Below are 17333 nucleotides of genomic sequence, written 5' to 3'. Positions count from 1 at the left end.
ACCGCTTGGCTGTCATCTAACGCGAATCTCGCTGCTGCCGCCGCCGCTACTCAACATAAAAAAAAAACCCCAAAAAACCCACCTCTCACCGGCTTGGAGACGCGAACTCATGGTTCGAGGCTCTAAAGTGTGCGTGCTGGCTTTCCTTCTCTTCCCTCCGAAACCAGAAGTTACGTCCCGGAGGGGTGGGGGGGTGAGAAGAGAAGGGAAGCCGGCACGTACACCTTAGAGCCCCGAACCATGAGTTCGCTACGGGCTAAGGCAGTAGACTGGTCAACAACGGGTGGAAGCTTACAACTTGCTTCAGGCCTTTCTCACTGCCAGGTCCTGCCTACTTTCTGTTTCCACGAAGGCATGACCCGGCAACGAGGAAGGCCCGAAGCAAGGAAGAGCAGCAAGTTGTAAGCTTCTCTCCATCGCTGACCTAGCGACTCTGCTGGGTGTGTGAGCTGGGAGGGATAGAAAGAAAAAAGCTGCTGCACTACCGAATGGGGGAGGGGAGGGGCAAAGAGAAATGTTCTGCTGCTGCACCCATTTTTGGGAGGGAGGGAGGGGGAAGAGTAATGTTCTGCTGCTGCTGCTCTAGGAAGTAGCAGGGAGAAATCATCGTGGTGGCTTGGGGGGTAGGGAAAGAATTGGGGAAGTGGAGAAATTGGCACAATGGCTTGAGGGGACAGGGGGAGAGAGAGAAAGAAAGGCAGAAATAAAGAGGGGGCCAGGGGGAGAGAGAAAGAAAGACAGGCAGGGGGGAGAAAAAAAGAAAGAAATATTGGATTTACAGTCAGAAGAAAGAAGTGCAACCAGAGACTCATGAAATCACCAGATAAAAAGGTAGGAAAAATGATTTTCTTTTCAATTTAGTAAAAGGGGAGGGGGTATATTTGTCTATTTTTGTATAGTTGTTACTGAGGTGACATTACATATTTTAAAGTCTTCTGCCTTGACCTCTGACCCCCCCCCCCCTGAATACAATGATAATTAATATTTTCTCTGCGTACAGTGTGCTCTGTGTTTTTTAAAATTTTATTGTTGGTAGATCATTTTGATTTGGTCATTTTAAAAAGTGCTCACAAGCCAAAAAAGTGTCTTGAAGAAAGATTTGTCTTCTGAAAGCTAACTGAAAAATGGATTAGTCCAATAAAATGGTATTTTCATATTTCTCATTATTTTATTTCTATTTGTTCATTTATAAAGTGGTGATTGTTATGTAGAAGGTTTTTTTTTTCAAATTTACATCTACTGTCTTTATATTTGGAACATTATTAGGGGACATGTGTCACTGTTTCTGTGGCATTGCAGAGTCTGGTTTCTTGGTTCAGTTTAACTTTTGTCTGCATATTTCTATTTTTAGTTTGTGATTATTCCATATTGGGTGAGGGTGTATCTGTGTTCTGTGTGTATGAAAAGGACATGGCTTTCTGTTAGCATCGACTACAGGATCAATTGACTGTGTAGGATCTGGTTTCTTTAGTTTTACAATGCGTGTGTTGGTGTTCTAGTGCTCACTGCAGTGTTTAAGATGCTGCCTTTTCCTAGATGCACCCTTATTGTGTGACTCATGGATTATTACTAAAAATATCTTTTTTTATATAGAGGAGGGGGTTGTTAAAAAATGATTAGCAATGGCTGTCATATATACTAAGTACACCACTGGATTTAATGACCCTATTCTAACTTTACTGTTGACGTAGGTGTTGTCCCCCCACCTCACACTATAAATAACTAAATTAAAGTTGTATTAACATCAAGCAGCTTTCAAATGACATTATAAGCAAATAAAAATGAAATATTTTTAATACATTGCTAATTATTACCTGCTTCTTTACCTAAACTGTTTTACCCTAGCTCTCACTTTGCACTACACTTCCCCCTCCGTATTCGCAAATTTCGTATCTACGGATTCGCTTATTTGCAGTTTTAAACCAAAAAATGCATTTTCATTTTCAGGCTATTTTAAGCCCTGTAAGCCCCCCTTAAGCCTTACCTGGTGGCCTAGCGGGTTTTCGGAGCATGAACGATCTTCCCACACTCCTGCTCCGTGCAGATCGCTCACAGGAAATGGCTTGAGAGACTCAAGGCAGCCATTTCCTGTGAGCGATCTGCACAGAGCAGGAGCGTGGGAAAATCGCTCCTGCCTGAAAACCTACTAGACCACCAGGTAAGGCTTAAGGGGGGGCTTTCAGGGCTTAAAATAGCTGGGGGAAGCAGGGGTTAGGGGCAGAACCAGTCCGAATATTATTCACGTTTTTTTAATATTCGCAGGCTGGCTCTGCCCCTAACCCCTGCAAATACAGAGGGGGAAGTGTACAGCAAAAAAAGTAGCAGATAAAGATCAATCACACAGGTCTCCTTCAAGGCTCAGTAACACCTCTCCATAAATTATGTGGAAGAGGTCTGAAGTGGGGATTGCATCTATTTCATATCCTCAGTGAGATCTCAGGAAGGAACCTAGTGATCAAAACATTATTAGAGGTGCTGTAGAGCCGTTTCTTGTATGACTGGATGAGCTATATTTATCTTTTTTTTTTTTAGTTGTTTAAATTCATGCAGAAATAAATGGCTTAATTGAACCCAATGACTTCATTAACGCAGTTCTCTTTTTTAAATCTCTTTACCATTTGAAAGAGGGCACATATCTAATTATTCCCTTCTAGAATTGGATACTTCTTAAATTTAGTAAAAATATTCTGGCACAAGTGTCAAACCTTAAAAAAGGAAGTCATATTGAGCATTGGAAAATAATAATAATTAACTAATAAAAATAGTACACATTTAGGGCTCCTTTTACTAAGCAGCGATAGCAGTTTTAGCATGCGCTTAGTGCGTGCAGAATTGCCGTGTGCACTACATGCTAACGCCAGCATTGAGCTGGCGTTAGTTTTCCTGCGAGGTGCGGGGGTTTGCGCGTGCTAAAAATGCTAGCGCACCTTAGTAAAAGAGGGGGTTAATTTTCCCCACCACCAAATTTCCCCATCCCGCCCCACCCGGCTACTTTTTCATGCCACCTGGCTGGAAAAATTTCTGGGGAGAACACTGACATTGTATCAAAAAACTTCTTGTATTGACATGGTTTCAGGGAGGGATAATTAAATAGATTTATTCTGCGGGTGCTCTTATTAGAACAGTTTAAAGTGAACTGAGAGGCAAGGTAAGCTGGTAGCATCCCAAGCAAGTTGTGAGATGTTACTACCATTGATATGAAGTACCATGCATCTACTGTAACTCAGGTGTTGTATTACTTGCTATCAAACTATATGCCTACTCCAGAAACTGAAGAACCATGGGGTGGAAGGCGACGTACATAGATAGATCAGAAACTGGTTGGCGGGTAGGAGTAAAGGACCACTACTTGGACTGGAGGAGGGTCACGAGTGGGGTCCTGCAGGGCTTGGTGCTTGGCCGCTGCTATTTAATATATTCATAAATGATATAGAAACAGGGACAAAGTACGAAATAATAAAATTTGCAGATGACACCAAACTGTTTAGTGGAGCTCGGACTAAAGAGGACTGCAAAGAATTGCAAAGGGACTTGAACAAGCTAGGGGAATGGGCGACGAGATGGCAGATGAAGTTCAACGTTGAGAAATGTAAAGTATTACATGTGGGAAACAGAAACCTGAGGTACAACTATACGATGGGAGGGATGTTATTAAATGAGAGTACCCAAAAAAGGGACTTGGGGGTAATGGTGGACATGACAATGAAGCCGACAGCATAGTGTGCAGCGACCGCTAAGAAGGCAAACAGAATGCTAGGCATAATCAAGAAGGGTATTACAACCAGAACAAAAGAAGTTATCCTGCCATTGTATCGGGCGATGGTGCGTCCCCATCTGGAGTACTGCGTCCAATATTGGTCGCCATACCTTAAGAAGGACATAGCATTACTTGAAAGGATTCAGAGGAGAGCGACGCGTCTGATAAAGGGGATGGAAAACCTTTCATATGCTGAGAGATTGGAGAAACTGGATCTCTTTTCCTGAAGAAAAGGAGACTTAGAAACTTTCGAATAATAAAAGAATAAGAGGGCATTCAGAAAAGTTGAAAGGGGACAGATTAAAAACGAATGCTAGGAAGTTCTTCCAGAGATCGTACTAGGGCAGAGTACGGTACTGGGGTTCAAGAAAGGACTGGACAATTTCCTGCTGGAATAGGGGATAGAGGGGTATAGATAGAGGATTACTGCACAGGTCATGGACTTATTAGGCCGCCGCATAAGCGGACTGCTGGGCACGATGGACCTCAGGTCTGACCCAGAAGAGGCATTGCTTATGTTCTTATGTCTGTGGTCGATATTGTGTATGTACTCCTGTACCAGTTCTGGGCTCTTTTGGGAGGACGGGCTAAATAAATAAATACTCCTAAATACAGAATTGGCTGCAATGACTCCACTTGTCTTCCAGCCACCGTGATCAAAACCGCATGCTGCAAGGTCTTACAACAGTAAGGGTTACAGAGTAACACAATGACTTACAGAAGATTCTGTTGTGGTGCACTATGGAAAAGTTTCTCACCATCTCTTAGCATACATAGCTAGTATGTTACAATCATCATGCTTTTAAACACACACATATGAGGTACAAAATGCCATCACTTACTCAAAATTGGGGACTGACTCTGTTTCTGAGATGAGGCCTGGAAATTCTGACTGCTTTCCATTATGTTCAGAATTGCTTCTTCATTAATTACCGCTTCCTCCTGTTTGCTGGAATTCCTCAAAGTTTTCCCTGAACAAAAAGACAGCAACAACAATGTTCACACTTCTGTAAGGTTTTATTTGACCACCACCAGTTCCATCCCCATATAAATATCTTCTATGCTGCTTCAAACCTATAACATATGGTTTCAACCATGTATTTTCTTCACTATGGAGACTGGTACATTACTTATATTTATTATTTGTACTGTTTTAGGTTTAGGTATAGAAATGGGGCATCAAATTTCATTACATCCATAGTGTGCAAACTCATGGAAACACTGATCAAACAGAAACTCGACAAAATTCTAGATGAAGAAAATTTACGTGATCCACACCAACACGGATTTACCAGGGGAAGCTCCTGCCAATCTAATCTGATTGACTTCTTTGACTGGGTGACCAGTCATCTGGATGCCGGGGAGTCCCTGGACGTGATATATTTGGACTTCAGCAAAGCTTTCGATAGCGTTCCACAGGCTGTTGAACAAACTAAAATCGATGGGATTAGGGGATACATTCACTACATGGATAAAGGATTGGCTAGATGGTAGGCTTCAAAGGATGATGGTAAACGGTACCCCCTCCAAAACGTCAGCAGTGACGAGTGGAGTACCTCAGGGCTCCGTCTTAGGGCCGATTCTATTCAATTTATTCATAGGAGATTTGACCCAAGGGCTTAGAGGAAAAGTATCACTGTTTGCCGATGACGCCAAACTATGCAACATAGTAGACAAAAGCAGTGTGCCTGACTTTATGACGCAGGACCTACAGCAGCTGGAACAGTGGTCATCAACTTGGCAGCTAGGCTTCAATGCTAAAAAATGTAAAGTAATGCACCTAGGCAAAAAAAATCCACACAGAACTTACACACTAAATGGTGAAACCTTGTCCAGGACCACGGTGGAACGTGATTTAGGAGTGATCATTAGCAATGATATGAAGGCTGCCAATCATGTGGAGAAGGCTTCGTCCAAGGCAAGACAAATGATGGGCTGCATCCGTAGGGGTTTTGTCAGCAGAAACCTGAAGTCATAATGCCACTATACAGATCTATGGTGAGACCTCATCTCGAGTATTGTGTTCAATTCTGGAGACCACACTACCGGAAAGATGTGTTGAGAATTGAGTCGGTTCAGCGAATGGCTACCAGGATGGTCTTGGGGCTCAGGGATCTCACGTATGAAGAAAAGCTAAAAAAACTGCGGATGTACTCACTGGAGGAGCGAAGAGAGAGGGGGGACATGATTGAGACCTTCAAGTATATCACGGGGCGTATAGAGGTGAAAGATGATATCTTCAGTCTTACAGGGCCCTCGGTAACCAGAGGACACTCGCTGAAAATCAGGGGAGGGAAATTTCAGGGTGATGCTAGAAAGTACTTCTTCACCGAAAGGGTGGTCGATCATTGGAACGAGCTACCTCAGAAAGTGATTGAGGCCAACAGTGTGTCAGATTTTAAGAGAAAATGGGATATTCACGTGGGATCTATAGGGGAGTAAAAGTCAGGGAGTGGGTCATTGGTATGGGCAGACTCGATGGGCTATGGCCCTTTTCTGCCGTCAATTTCTATGTTTCCATGTTTCTATGTAAATAAAATAAAAACAAATCTACGCTAGCCGTTAAAAGCTAGTCTAGAGAACCAGACATCCAGCTGTTCTCAGAGGACAGCAGGACTTAAATCCTCACAGATAGTGATCTCATCAACAAAGCACTAACCCAGAAAGTAAATAACTCAAGGACAGCAAGACACATTCACACATTGACTGGTTGTGTGCTTGGGAGGTAAAATTCCTAGATTTCATAAATGACCACGCATGGATGTTATTTAAAAATACCATCGTGGAAGCCTAGATCAGATGTATTCCACCTATCAGCAAAGGGTGGAAAGAAGAGGAAACGAGAGCCAGCATGATTAAAAGGTGAAGTGAAAGAGGATATTAGAGCCATAAGAATATCCTTTAAAGCAGTGTTTTTCAACTGCCGGTCTATGGATCGGTGATGATCAGCAGAAATTTCCTGCCGGCATGTGCATCAGGCCCGAGACAGTGTTCTTCAGCCGCCGGTCCGTAGTGATATCGATGCAACGTTATCTTCAGACCGGCTTCCTCTTCCTCACTGCCACAGTATACAAAGCCGCTAGCAGTGACTCCTACACGCGTCTGAACTGAAAGCCTTCTCTCTGACATCGCAACGTCAGAGGGAATACTTCCAGAAGAGATGCAGGACGTGCGAGGAGTCACTGCCTGTGTTTTTGTGCACTGCGTCAGTGAGGAAGAGGGAGCCTGCCCAAAGATAACACTGGGAGCAGCATAAATGGCCAGGCGGGAGCAGGCCAGAAGTTAAGGCACAGCATGGAGGGAGGGAGACAACAAAGGTAGGGGGGGAATGATTTTAGTTTTGAATTTAATAATAATAATAATAACTTTATTCTTATATACCGCCAACAATCTTGCGACTTCTAGGCGGTTTACAATGAAGATAAATTGCACAGACATCGAATTACAGAGTGTAGCGGTGAATATCTGATAGTAGCAACAATAAAAATAATAACAACAGTTTATATATTGCAGGACCGTGAAGTTCCATGCGGTTTACAATGAATTAGAAAAATTCCATAAATTGTGAGGAACATTCATAGTTAGAGATTAGAGGTTAACAGTTTACAAGATCTAAATTGGGGAGGGATTGCAATGGGGGCTATTGTCCTGATTAGTTACCTAGGTATTTCGAGAACAGGTATGTTTTTAGGTGTTTCCTAAATTCACCATAATTGTTTGAGTGTGTAATTAGTTTTTCCAAGTCTTTGCCCCATAAGGCTGCTTGGTATGATAGAAGTTGTTGATGGTGTCTCTTATATTTGCATCCTCTGGCTGGTGGGGAAACGAATTTCTGGTGTGCTCTTCTCTCATGTCTGTTGGTTGGGAATGAGAAGAGATCTGTTATATATTTAGGGGCTAGACCGGATAATACCTTGAAGCAGAGACATCCTAGTTTGAACTTCGTACGTGCCTCCATTGGCAGCCAATGCAGGAGTCGGTAGGAAGGGGTTATATGATCGGACTTTTTCAGTCTGAAGATCAACCTGACTGCTGCGTTTTGGATCAGTTGAAGTCTCTGCATTTGCTTCCGGGTGATTGCCAGATGGGTAATGTTGCAATAATCAAGGTGGCTTAGTATTAGGGATTGTACCAGAATTCTGAATGCTGAAGCATCGAAGTATGCTCTGATGGACCTGAGTTTCCAGAGAGTAAAAAACCCCTTTCTGACTAGGGAGTCCACATGGTCTTTCATAGTTAGACCTTGATCTAGTATTACCCCCAGAACCTTCATTGTAGGTTGAATAGGGTAGTTAAGATTGTTAATGCGTAGTGGTGTTGTGGTGATAGGTGGGTGTGGCGAGGCTATGAAGAATTTAGTTTTATCTGAATTAAGCTTCAGTTTGAATTCTGTGGTCCATTGTTCCATCAGGTTTAGCGCTTCTGTTGCCGTGGGGATGATTTCGGAGGGTGACGTATTAAACGGGATAATGATTGTGAAGTCATCCGCATAACTGAATACTTTTATACCCCGTTGGGCCAGCTGCATGCCTAGTGATGATATATAGACGTTAAAGAGTAGAGGGGATAATGGAGACCCCTGTGGAACGCCTGATGGGTTTCTCCATGTTTTAGAGAGGTTACAGTTGAAGCGTACTTGATAGGTGCGGGTCGTAAGGAATCCTCGGAACCAGTCGAATACCTCACCTCCGATGCCGATTGCGTCTAAGCATTGTAGCAATTTTTTGTGATCCACCAGGTCAAAGGCCGAGCTCATGTCAAATTGCATGATTAAGGCATTGTGGCCCTTGCTGAATAAGTTGCGTAAGTATTCTAGGGTCGCTGCAATCGCCGTCTCAGTGCTAAACAGAGGTCTGAAGCCAGACTGGGTTTCATGTAGTAGTGAGAACTGATCAAGGTAGTTCATCAATTGGGTATGTACTAAACCTTCCATTATTTTTACGAAGAATGGAATGGATGCTACCGGTCTATAGTTGGTTACAGATGTTAGGGATTGTTTACGATTTTTTGGAATTGGGGTGATTATAATGTGACCGTTATTCGTTAGGAATTTTCCTTTTTTGAATTTATTGGTCAGATAACTCCACAGTGTTAGTTTAAAGTCTAATGGGGCAGTTTTCATAATGTTGGGGGGACAGGGATCTAGAATGCAGTGTGATTTAGTGTACTTGTTATAGAGTTTTATGAAGTTATTCCATTCTAGATCCTGAAAGGAGGTCCAAAACATCTCCACAGGTATTTAGTGATTGATTTACATCAGCTGTCTGTTAGTTTGCACTGTTCAGGAAGAAATTCATTTGTTTCTTTTTCTCAGGGGTTGTACTGCATGCAGAGTATTGAATCTTAGGGTTTCGTTTGTATATATTAGTACTTTTAGTTTTTGGTCCCGTATTTGCATAGGAGGTTATCTGTGTTCTGGTAGGAATAAATGTTGAGAAGCATACAGTGTGTTTTGTTAGTTTAATTTTGTGGCTAACCATTATGTGTAATAAGATTATATTGTGTGTATGTGTATATATAGATATATGAAAAATGAATGGGAAAAAAAGCACAGTTACTTACCGTAACAGGTGTTATCCAGGGACAGCAGGCATATATTCTCACATGTGGGTGACGTCATCTACGGAGCCCTGATGCGGACAGCTTTTTCAAGCAAACTTGATTGAAGATTTAAAGTTTGATCTGCCGCTCCACGCATGCGTGCCTTCCTGCTCCACTAGAGGGCGCATCTCCCCCTCGTGGTCTCCAGTTCACTTAACCAGCAAAGAAACCAACCTCGGGGAGGCGGGCGGGTTGTGAGAATATATGCCTGCTGTCCCTGGATAACACCTGTTACGGTAAGTAACTGTGCTTTATCCCAGGACAAGCAGGCATGATATTCTCACATGTGGGTGACTTCCAAGCTAATTGAAAAGGGATGGAGGGAAGTTGGCAATTTAGGCAAATAGATTACGCAATACCGATTGGCCAAAACGGCCATCGCTCCTGGACAATGTATCCAGGCAGTAGTGGGAGGTGAAAGTATGAACCGAAGACCACGTGGCAGCCTTGCAGATTTCCTCAATGGGTGTGGATCGGAGGAAAGCTACGGAGGCTGCCATCGCTCGGACTTTATGTCCCGTTACTTGACCATGCAGCGCGAGACCAGCCTGAGCGTAGCAAAAAGAAATACAAGCAGCCAACCAGTTGGACAAGGTGCGCTTGGAAACTGGGCGACCCAGCCGGTTAGGGTCGAAGGACAAAAACAATTGTGGGGTTGTCCGATGAGACTGAGTGCGTTGGAGGTAAAAGGCCAACGCTCTCTTACAGTCAAGCGTGTGTAGCGCCGTCTCTCCGGGATGAGAGTGGGGCTTGGGGAAAAATACTGGCAAGACGATGGACTGGTTGAGATGAAAATCAGACACCACTTTAGGCAAGAACTTAGGGTTAGTGCGGAGGACCACCTTGTCATGATGGAATACAGTGAAAGGGGGGTCTGCCACCAGCGCCTGTAGCTCGCTAACTCGTCGGGCGGAAGTGAGTGCGAGCAGGAAGATCACCTTCCAAGTGAGGAATTTCAGATGGCATTTGTCTAATGGCTCGAAAGGGGGTTTCATGAGTTGAGCCAGGACCACATTAAGATCCCAAACCACCGGGGGAGGTTTGAGAGGAGGGTGGACATTCAGAAGACCTTTCATGAAACGAGAAACTAGGGGGTGGAGTGAAAGGGCTTTTCCTTCCAGGGTTTGATGGAAGGCAGCAATTGCACTAAGATGTACCCGAATGGAGTTGGTCTTCAGGCCGGAGTGAGAAAGATGGAGCAAATACTCCAGGACCAAGGGGACCGGGACCGACACCGGGTCCTGGTCGTGCGAGGAGCACCAGGATGAGAATCTGGTCCACTTTTGGGAATAGCAGGTTCTAGTCGAGGCCTTCCTCGAGGCTTCCAGTATTTCCTTGACTGATTGCGACACAGGGAGAGAAGTCAGGGGGAGAGAAACCAAGCATTCAGATGAAGAGACTGAAGATTTGGATGCAACAGCGAACCCTGGCTCTGTGATAGCAGAGAGGGAAACAGAGGCAGAGGCAGTGGATCTCTGGTACTGAGTTGAAGTAGAAGGGAAAACCAAGGCTGGCGTGGCCACCGAGGAGCAATCAAGATCATAGTGGCTCGCACCGGTTTGAGATGGACCAGCGTCCGCAGAATCAGAGGAAAAGGCGGAAACGCATATAGAAACCTTCCCTCCCAATCTAGGAGGAAGGCGTCGGCCTCGAGGCATTCCGGGGAGTACACCCGGGAGCAGAATTGAGGAAGTTTGTGGTTGAGGGGGGAGGCGAACAGATCTATCTGAGGAGTCCCCCACTTCTCGAACACCTGTCGTAAGGTTTGAGCGTGCAGCGACCACTCGTGTGGCTGGTGGAGACGGCTGAGTCTGTCTGCCAGGCAGTTTCGCTCTCCTTGTATGTACACCGCTCGAAGGAAGATGTTGTTGGAGATTGCCCACTTCCAGAGACGCAGGACTTCCTGACAGAGGGCCCGAGACCCCGTCCCCCTTGTTTGTTTACGTAGTACATTGCTACCTGGTTGTCGGTTCGGACGAGAACCACCCAGTCGTGGAGCAGATGTTGAAAAGCCACAGCGGCGAGATAGATGGCCTGAAGCTCCAGCACGTTGATGTGGCAGCGGCGGTCCTCTGTTGACCACATCCCCTGAGTGCATAGGCCATCCAAGTGAGCTCCCCAAGCGTACTCCGACGAATCCGTGATGAGTACCTTGCTGTGTGGGCGGGCGAGAAAAAGTAAACCTTTGGATAGATTTGAAGAGTCGGCCCACCAGAGGAGCGATCGTTGCAAGGAAGGAGTCACTGTCACGGGACGGTCGATTGGGTCACGGTCCTGACGCCATTGGGAGGCCAGGGTCCATTGAGGAATCCTCAGGTGGAGACGGGCGAAGGGTATGACGTGGACGGTGGAGGCCATGTGGCCCAGAAGAGTCATCATCTGCCGAGCTGATACCGAAGTCAGCAGCGAAATCCTTCGACTCAGACTTACTAACGCCTCTTGACGTGGAGGGGGAAGGAAGGAGCGGAGTTGGACCGTATCCAGCACGGCCCCGATGAACTGTAAGGACTGAGAGGGGCGCAGCTGGGATTTTAGGAAGTTTACCTCGAACCCCAGACCTTGAAGGTAAATAATAGTCTGTTGGGTCGCTGAGATAACACCCTCCCTGGACGGGGCTTTGATCAGCCAGTCGTCCAGGTAGGGGAATACCTGGAGGCCCTGCGCACGTTAGGCAGCTGCGACCACCACGAGGCACTTCGTGAAGACTCGGGGTGACGACGCCAGGCCGAAGGGGAGGATTCGGTATTGTAGGTGTAGGTCCCCCACCTGAAAGCGCAGGTACTTGCGGTGAGCGGGGTGCACTGGAACATGTGTATAGGCTTCCTTCAGATCGAGGGAGCAGAGCCAATCGCCCTCGTCGATGAGAGGGTAGAGAATCAGTAGGGAAAGCATGCGGAACTTTTCCCACACCAGAAATTTGTTGAGTCGCCTCAAGTCTAGGATTGGGCGCAGGTCTCCCGTCTTCTTCGGTACCAGGAAGTAATGGGAGTAGAACCCCTTTCCCCGCTGGTCGAGGGGGACCACCTCCACTGCCCGTAGGCGAAGCAGTCCTCGAGCTTCTGAGAGAAGGAGGGGTAACTGAGTTCGGTTGGGAGGGCACGCCCTTGGAGGATTGTCTGGAGGGTTTTCCCGAAAGTTGAGAGTATCCTGATGAGATCACGCCAAGGACCCATGCGTCCGACGTGACTTGTTCCCAGCGCGGGTAGAAGGTTCTGAGGCGTCCCCCAATGGGAAGGGGGGCCTGGGGCTGTGGCGGAGGGGGCTAGCCCCCATCCGCTTATCCGGTCAAAAGGACGGGGATGGTTTGGCGGTCGCAGGCGGTTGGGACTTGGGTGAGGCCCGATGGTGAGCTTGTGGGCGTCTGGGTGGAGGCCGTGAGAAGGCAGGGGTAGACTTTTGAGGGTAGCGGCGAGGAGGGGCCCTGAACGGCCTGGACGCTGGTGGTTTTGGTTTTTGCCGACCGAGGGAGGCAAACGAGCGTTCGTGCTCCGAAAGGCGTTTCGTAGCTGCCTCGATGGTGTCATCAAAAAGTTTTTTTGCCCACGCAGGGTAGGTTAGCCAACCGGTCCTGTAAGTTGGGGGTCCATGTCGACGAGGCGTAACCAGGCTAGGCGGCGCATGGCGATAGCGAAGGCTGCCTCTCTGGAGGAAAGTTCAAAGCCATCATAGGCCGCGTGAAATAAATGGAGGCGCAGGTTGGAGAAGACCTCCAGGAGCAGGTTAAAGGCTCCTTGGCGTGAGGCTGGTAGGTCGGTCGCAAAGGCTCCCAACAGTCCAATGAGATGTTTCAAGTACGACGTGAAGGTGAAAGTGTAACTTTGCACCCTAGAGGCCATCATAGCGTTCTGGTATAGTCTTCTGCCGAAATTGTCCAGGGTCCGACCCTCTCGACCTTGGGGGAACCGCCGCTGAGACCCGGGAGGGGTGAGCCTTTTTCAGGGAAGATTCTACCAACAGCGACTGGTGGGAGAGCTGTGGTTGCTCGAAACCTGGGTATGGTACTGTACGGTACTTGGACTCCATTTTGGAGGGGACAGCTGTTACCATGAAGGGGGTCTCCAGATTCCTGAAGAAAGCCTGTTGGCGTACCAGATTGGGCGGTAAGCGAAGGGACTCTCTGGGCGGTGACGGTAAGTCAAGTTCCGCCAGGTACTCTTTAGAGTATCTTGAGTCGGACTGGAGGTCTAAGTCCAGAGCGTGGCCCATGTCCTGGACGAAGCAAGTGAAGGAGGGGCGAGACGTTCACGGGGCCCCGTGTGGGGACGGTGAACGAGACCTCCGTTGGGCGAAGAAGGACGGGGAGGCTTCCCTCGAGTATCGAGGTTCATGCTCTGACCCACGCTCCGAGACCGGGGAAACACTGTGGCAGTGTTCCGGGGTCGAGGACCTACGTCGTCTCGAGGAGCCCCTCTGAGACGATGCCAGGGTACGGGGTACCGATCGATGTCGAATCGGTGACCTCGACCCGGACTCCCTCGACGAAAGCCTGGGGCCTCAGCTCGGAGCCCCGGTCCGAGGGGGAGTTAGGAGGACGCGAGGGTTGGAGAGTGATAACTCCGTCACCTTCAGCGGTCCTGTACGGGGCGTCAGTGAACGGCCTCGTAGTGTGGGAGAACTCCGGGCCTTCTTAGAGGTACGGCGGTTTGAGGTCTCGGTCGTTTTAGCGCGATGCTTTGCTCCGCGGCGGTCCGAGGAGGGATAGCGTCTCGGGGAGGAATCCGAGGAGGATGAAATGCGGCGAAGCTGGCGCACTTTGCCCCGAGGGGGCTCGACGCGAGGCTCAGACTGGTCTGGCGCACGCGAGGTCGAGGTCTGGGCCGGTTGTAGATGGGCCAGTGCAGCGGACAGCTCCGACGAGATCATCGCCCGGAGTAGGTCCTGGAAGATGGGCACGGACAGCATCGAGGGCATGTCCGATGCCTCGGTGCACTCCACCGGGGGCGACCTCGTGTCAGAGTATTCCCGTGTGGTGGAGGCACGGCCCAAAGGCTTGGGAGGCTTCGCCGGGGCTGAAATCATGGGGGTTCCACCATGCGTCGCCGGTGTCCCCGAGGCTGGCTTCTTCGCTGGTGCGGAACCTGAAGAAGGAAGAGGAGACTTACCCGGGGCCGAGGCTTTTTGCTGTCCCGAGGTCTTCGGGGTCGGGTCTCGAGATGGTGCCGAGGTATTCGGGGCCGAGGTCAAGGCCGGGGTCGAGGCCGACCTCGAGGCCGAGGTAGAGGGTTGGTCGGCGGTGAAAAGGTCCGCCATGCGGGCTTTTCTTCGACGAAGGGCCCGGTTCTGAAAAGTAGCGCACTGGGGGCAGGAGTCGGTTGGATGAGCGGCCCCCAGGCAGAGGATGCACCGGCGATGCGGGTCTGTGATGGAAAGAAGCCGCTCGCACTGGGTGCACTTTTTAAAGCCGGTCAAAGGCCGGGACATAGAAAAACGAAACTGGCCGAGGCCCAAGTAGCCACGCGGCCGCGGCGACCCGGAAGCCTCCGGGTCGGTCAAATTGAAGCAGGAACAGATTAAAAAACGCGCACAGCGACTAATTCGATAAAACAAGAAAAAAATTGCGGTGCTAGAAGGCAGTTGGGGCAGAGCCTAAAAATACACGTCTTCTAGGCTCAGCGGAAAAATTTGAACTGGAGACCACGAGGGGGAGATGCGCCCTCTAGTGGAGCAGGAAGGCACGCATGCGTGGAGCAGCAGAGCAAACTTAAAATCTTCAATCAAGTTTGCTTGAAAAAGCTGTCCGCATCGGGGCTCCGTAGATGACGTCACCCACATGTGAGAATATCATGCCTGCTTGTCCTGGGATAATGGTGTTTACAATTACCGTATTTTTCGCACCATAAGACGCACCCTAGATTTAGAGGAGGAAAACAAGAAAAAAACCCATTCTGAACCAAATTCTTCCACCAAGGTTCTGCACCCTGTCCCCCCTCTGATGGTCTAGTGGTAGGCAGGGACAGGGCAGGCAGGCCTAGTAACAGGCAGGCAGGTCTAGTGGCAGGAAAGTCTAGTGGCAGGCAGGGCCCCCCACCCCGAGGCAAGCAGGCAGGGCACCCCACCCCCCCATACCTTATTTTAGTTCCTACGGTGGTCCTTCCCTTCCCTCCGGCTGACTCCCGAACTAGCTGCAGCAGCGTCAGAGCGAGTAAAATGCAGGCGCAAGCTTTTCACGCTCCTGCCTTGTCCCGCGTTGCTGCATGAATGGCTGCCTAAGTTCTCACTAAAATTGTCTGTAGCTTGGAGAGTGGCCAATGTTACACCAATTTTTTAAAAGGGTTCCAGGGGAGTTCCAGGAAATTACAGACGTGACTTCAATGCCGGGCAAAATGATTGAAACAATTATAAAAAATTAAATTGTGGAACACGTAGAGAAATATAATTTAATGGGACAGAATAAGCATTTATTTTATTTACAGTTATTTATAACCCACCTGTCTACAACCTCTGAAGGGAATAGACTTGGTAGATAAGGAAAGGTTGTTCACCCTCTCCAAGGTAGGGAGAACGAGAGGGCACTCTCTAAAATTGAAAGGGGATAGATTCCGTACGAACGTAAGGAAGTTCTTTTTCACCCAGAGAGTGGTGGAAAACTGGAACGCTCTTCTGGAGTCTGTCATAGGGGAGAACACCCTCCAGGGATTCAAGACAAAGTTAGACAAGTTCGTGCTGAATCAGAACGTACGCAGGTAGGGCTAGTCTCAGTTAGGGCGCTGGTCTTTGACCAGAGGTCCGTCGCGTGAGCGGACTGCTGGACACGATGGAACATCGGTCTGACCCAGCAGCGGCAATTCTTATGTTCTTATGTTACAAATCTAAGCAGGATACAATAAGCATATACATGGGTTCAGCCGGGTGAGATCTTGCCTCACCAATTTGTTTGACTTCTTTGAAGGTGTAGATAAAGGTAAGCTGGTTGATGTAGTGTATCTAGATTTTCAGAAATCTTTTGACAAAGTTTCTCATGAGAAGCTCCTAAGAAAATTAAAGTAGCAAAGTTAATTTGTGGGTTAGGAATTGGTTATCAGATAGAAAACAGAGGGTTGGGTTAAACAGTCTTTTTTCTCAAGTTAAGAGAGTAAACAGTGAAGTTGCTGCAGGGATCTGTACTGGGACTATTTAATTTATTATCTAGAAATTGGAACGACGAGTGAGGTGATTAAATTTGCAGATGACACTAAACTGTTCAAAGTTGTTAAAACGCATGCGGAACGTGAAAAACTAAAGACAGACCTTAGGAAATTGGAAGACTGGGCGGCCAAATGGTATATGAAATTTAATATGGACAAATGCAAAGTGATTCACATTGGGAATAACTCAAATCACAATTACTAGATGTTAGGGTCAACCTTAGGGGTTAGCACCCAAGAAATGGATCTGGGTGTCATTGTAGACAACTTGATGAAACCTTCTGCCTAATGTGCTGCAGCGTCCCAGCCTGCCCCGCTTTGGGAGGTGCATCCATGGACAATAAGGGAATAGAGTATCATCCTAATCTGTATTCCCTGCAAACAGGTCTCCCAAGTCCTGGACAGTGGCAGATTGTGAAGCAGATGTCCCTTGGGGAGCTATGCTCAGATGTATTGAATTTGATGCACAGCTGGTCTGCTCAGTCTGAGCATGGCTCTCCTGAAGGGCTTTCCACATTAAATTTATGAATTCTGAAGAGAAAGCCAGACCAGGGAATGAGTAGTCACCCTGAGATGACTCTAGTTTGCATTTCTTAGGCTGCGAGGTATCCACGTCTTTTTGTGCAGAACAGTTTCTAGGCCCCGATTAAAGAAGACTTCCCCAGCAGGCTAGCTGCTCTTACAGCTAGTTGAGAACACAAAGGAAAGGCTAAGCTGGCTGCTCACGCCTCACCGTCCCTTGGTACATGGTGCACAGATACTCCCTGAGGCACAGAATTTGCGCAATCCTGGCATGGAATTGGGGTAAGAGAGTCCAAGGACTCCATCTCAACTAGTTTTGAGGTAAAAAA

At 47.7% G+C, this 17333-nt stretch overlaps 1 protein-coding gene across 4 annotated transcripts in view; it reads right to left on the bottom strand.

Annotated features, from left to right (window-relative positions):
- REV3L (REV3 like, DNA directed polymerase zeta catalytic subunit) overlaps positions 1–17333 on the bottom strand; it is a 696072-nt gene that overhangs the window by 424502 nt on the left and 254237 nt on the right. For all 4 annotated transcript variants that reach the window (XM_033939819.1, XM_033939820.1, XM_033939822.1 and 1 more), the window contains one exon: positions 4600–4728. In XM_033939819.1, the coding sequence (XP_033795710.1) occupies positions 4600–4728 (129 nt within the window). The remainder of the gene's footprint in view (positions 1–4599; positions 4729–17333) is intronic.

The sequence above is a fragment of the Geotrypetes seraphini genome, chromosome 3 (genome assembly GCF_902459505.1).
Source record: "Geotrypetes seraphini chromosome 3, aGeoSer1.1, whole genome shotgun sequence".
Lineage (NCBI taxonomy): Eukaryota > Metazoa > Chordata > Amphibia > Gymnophiona > Dermophiidae > Geotrypetes > Geotrypetes seraphini.
Note: the sequence above shows the minus strand (reverse complement) of the source record. Positions and strands in the feature narration are given on the sequence as shown.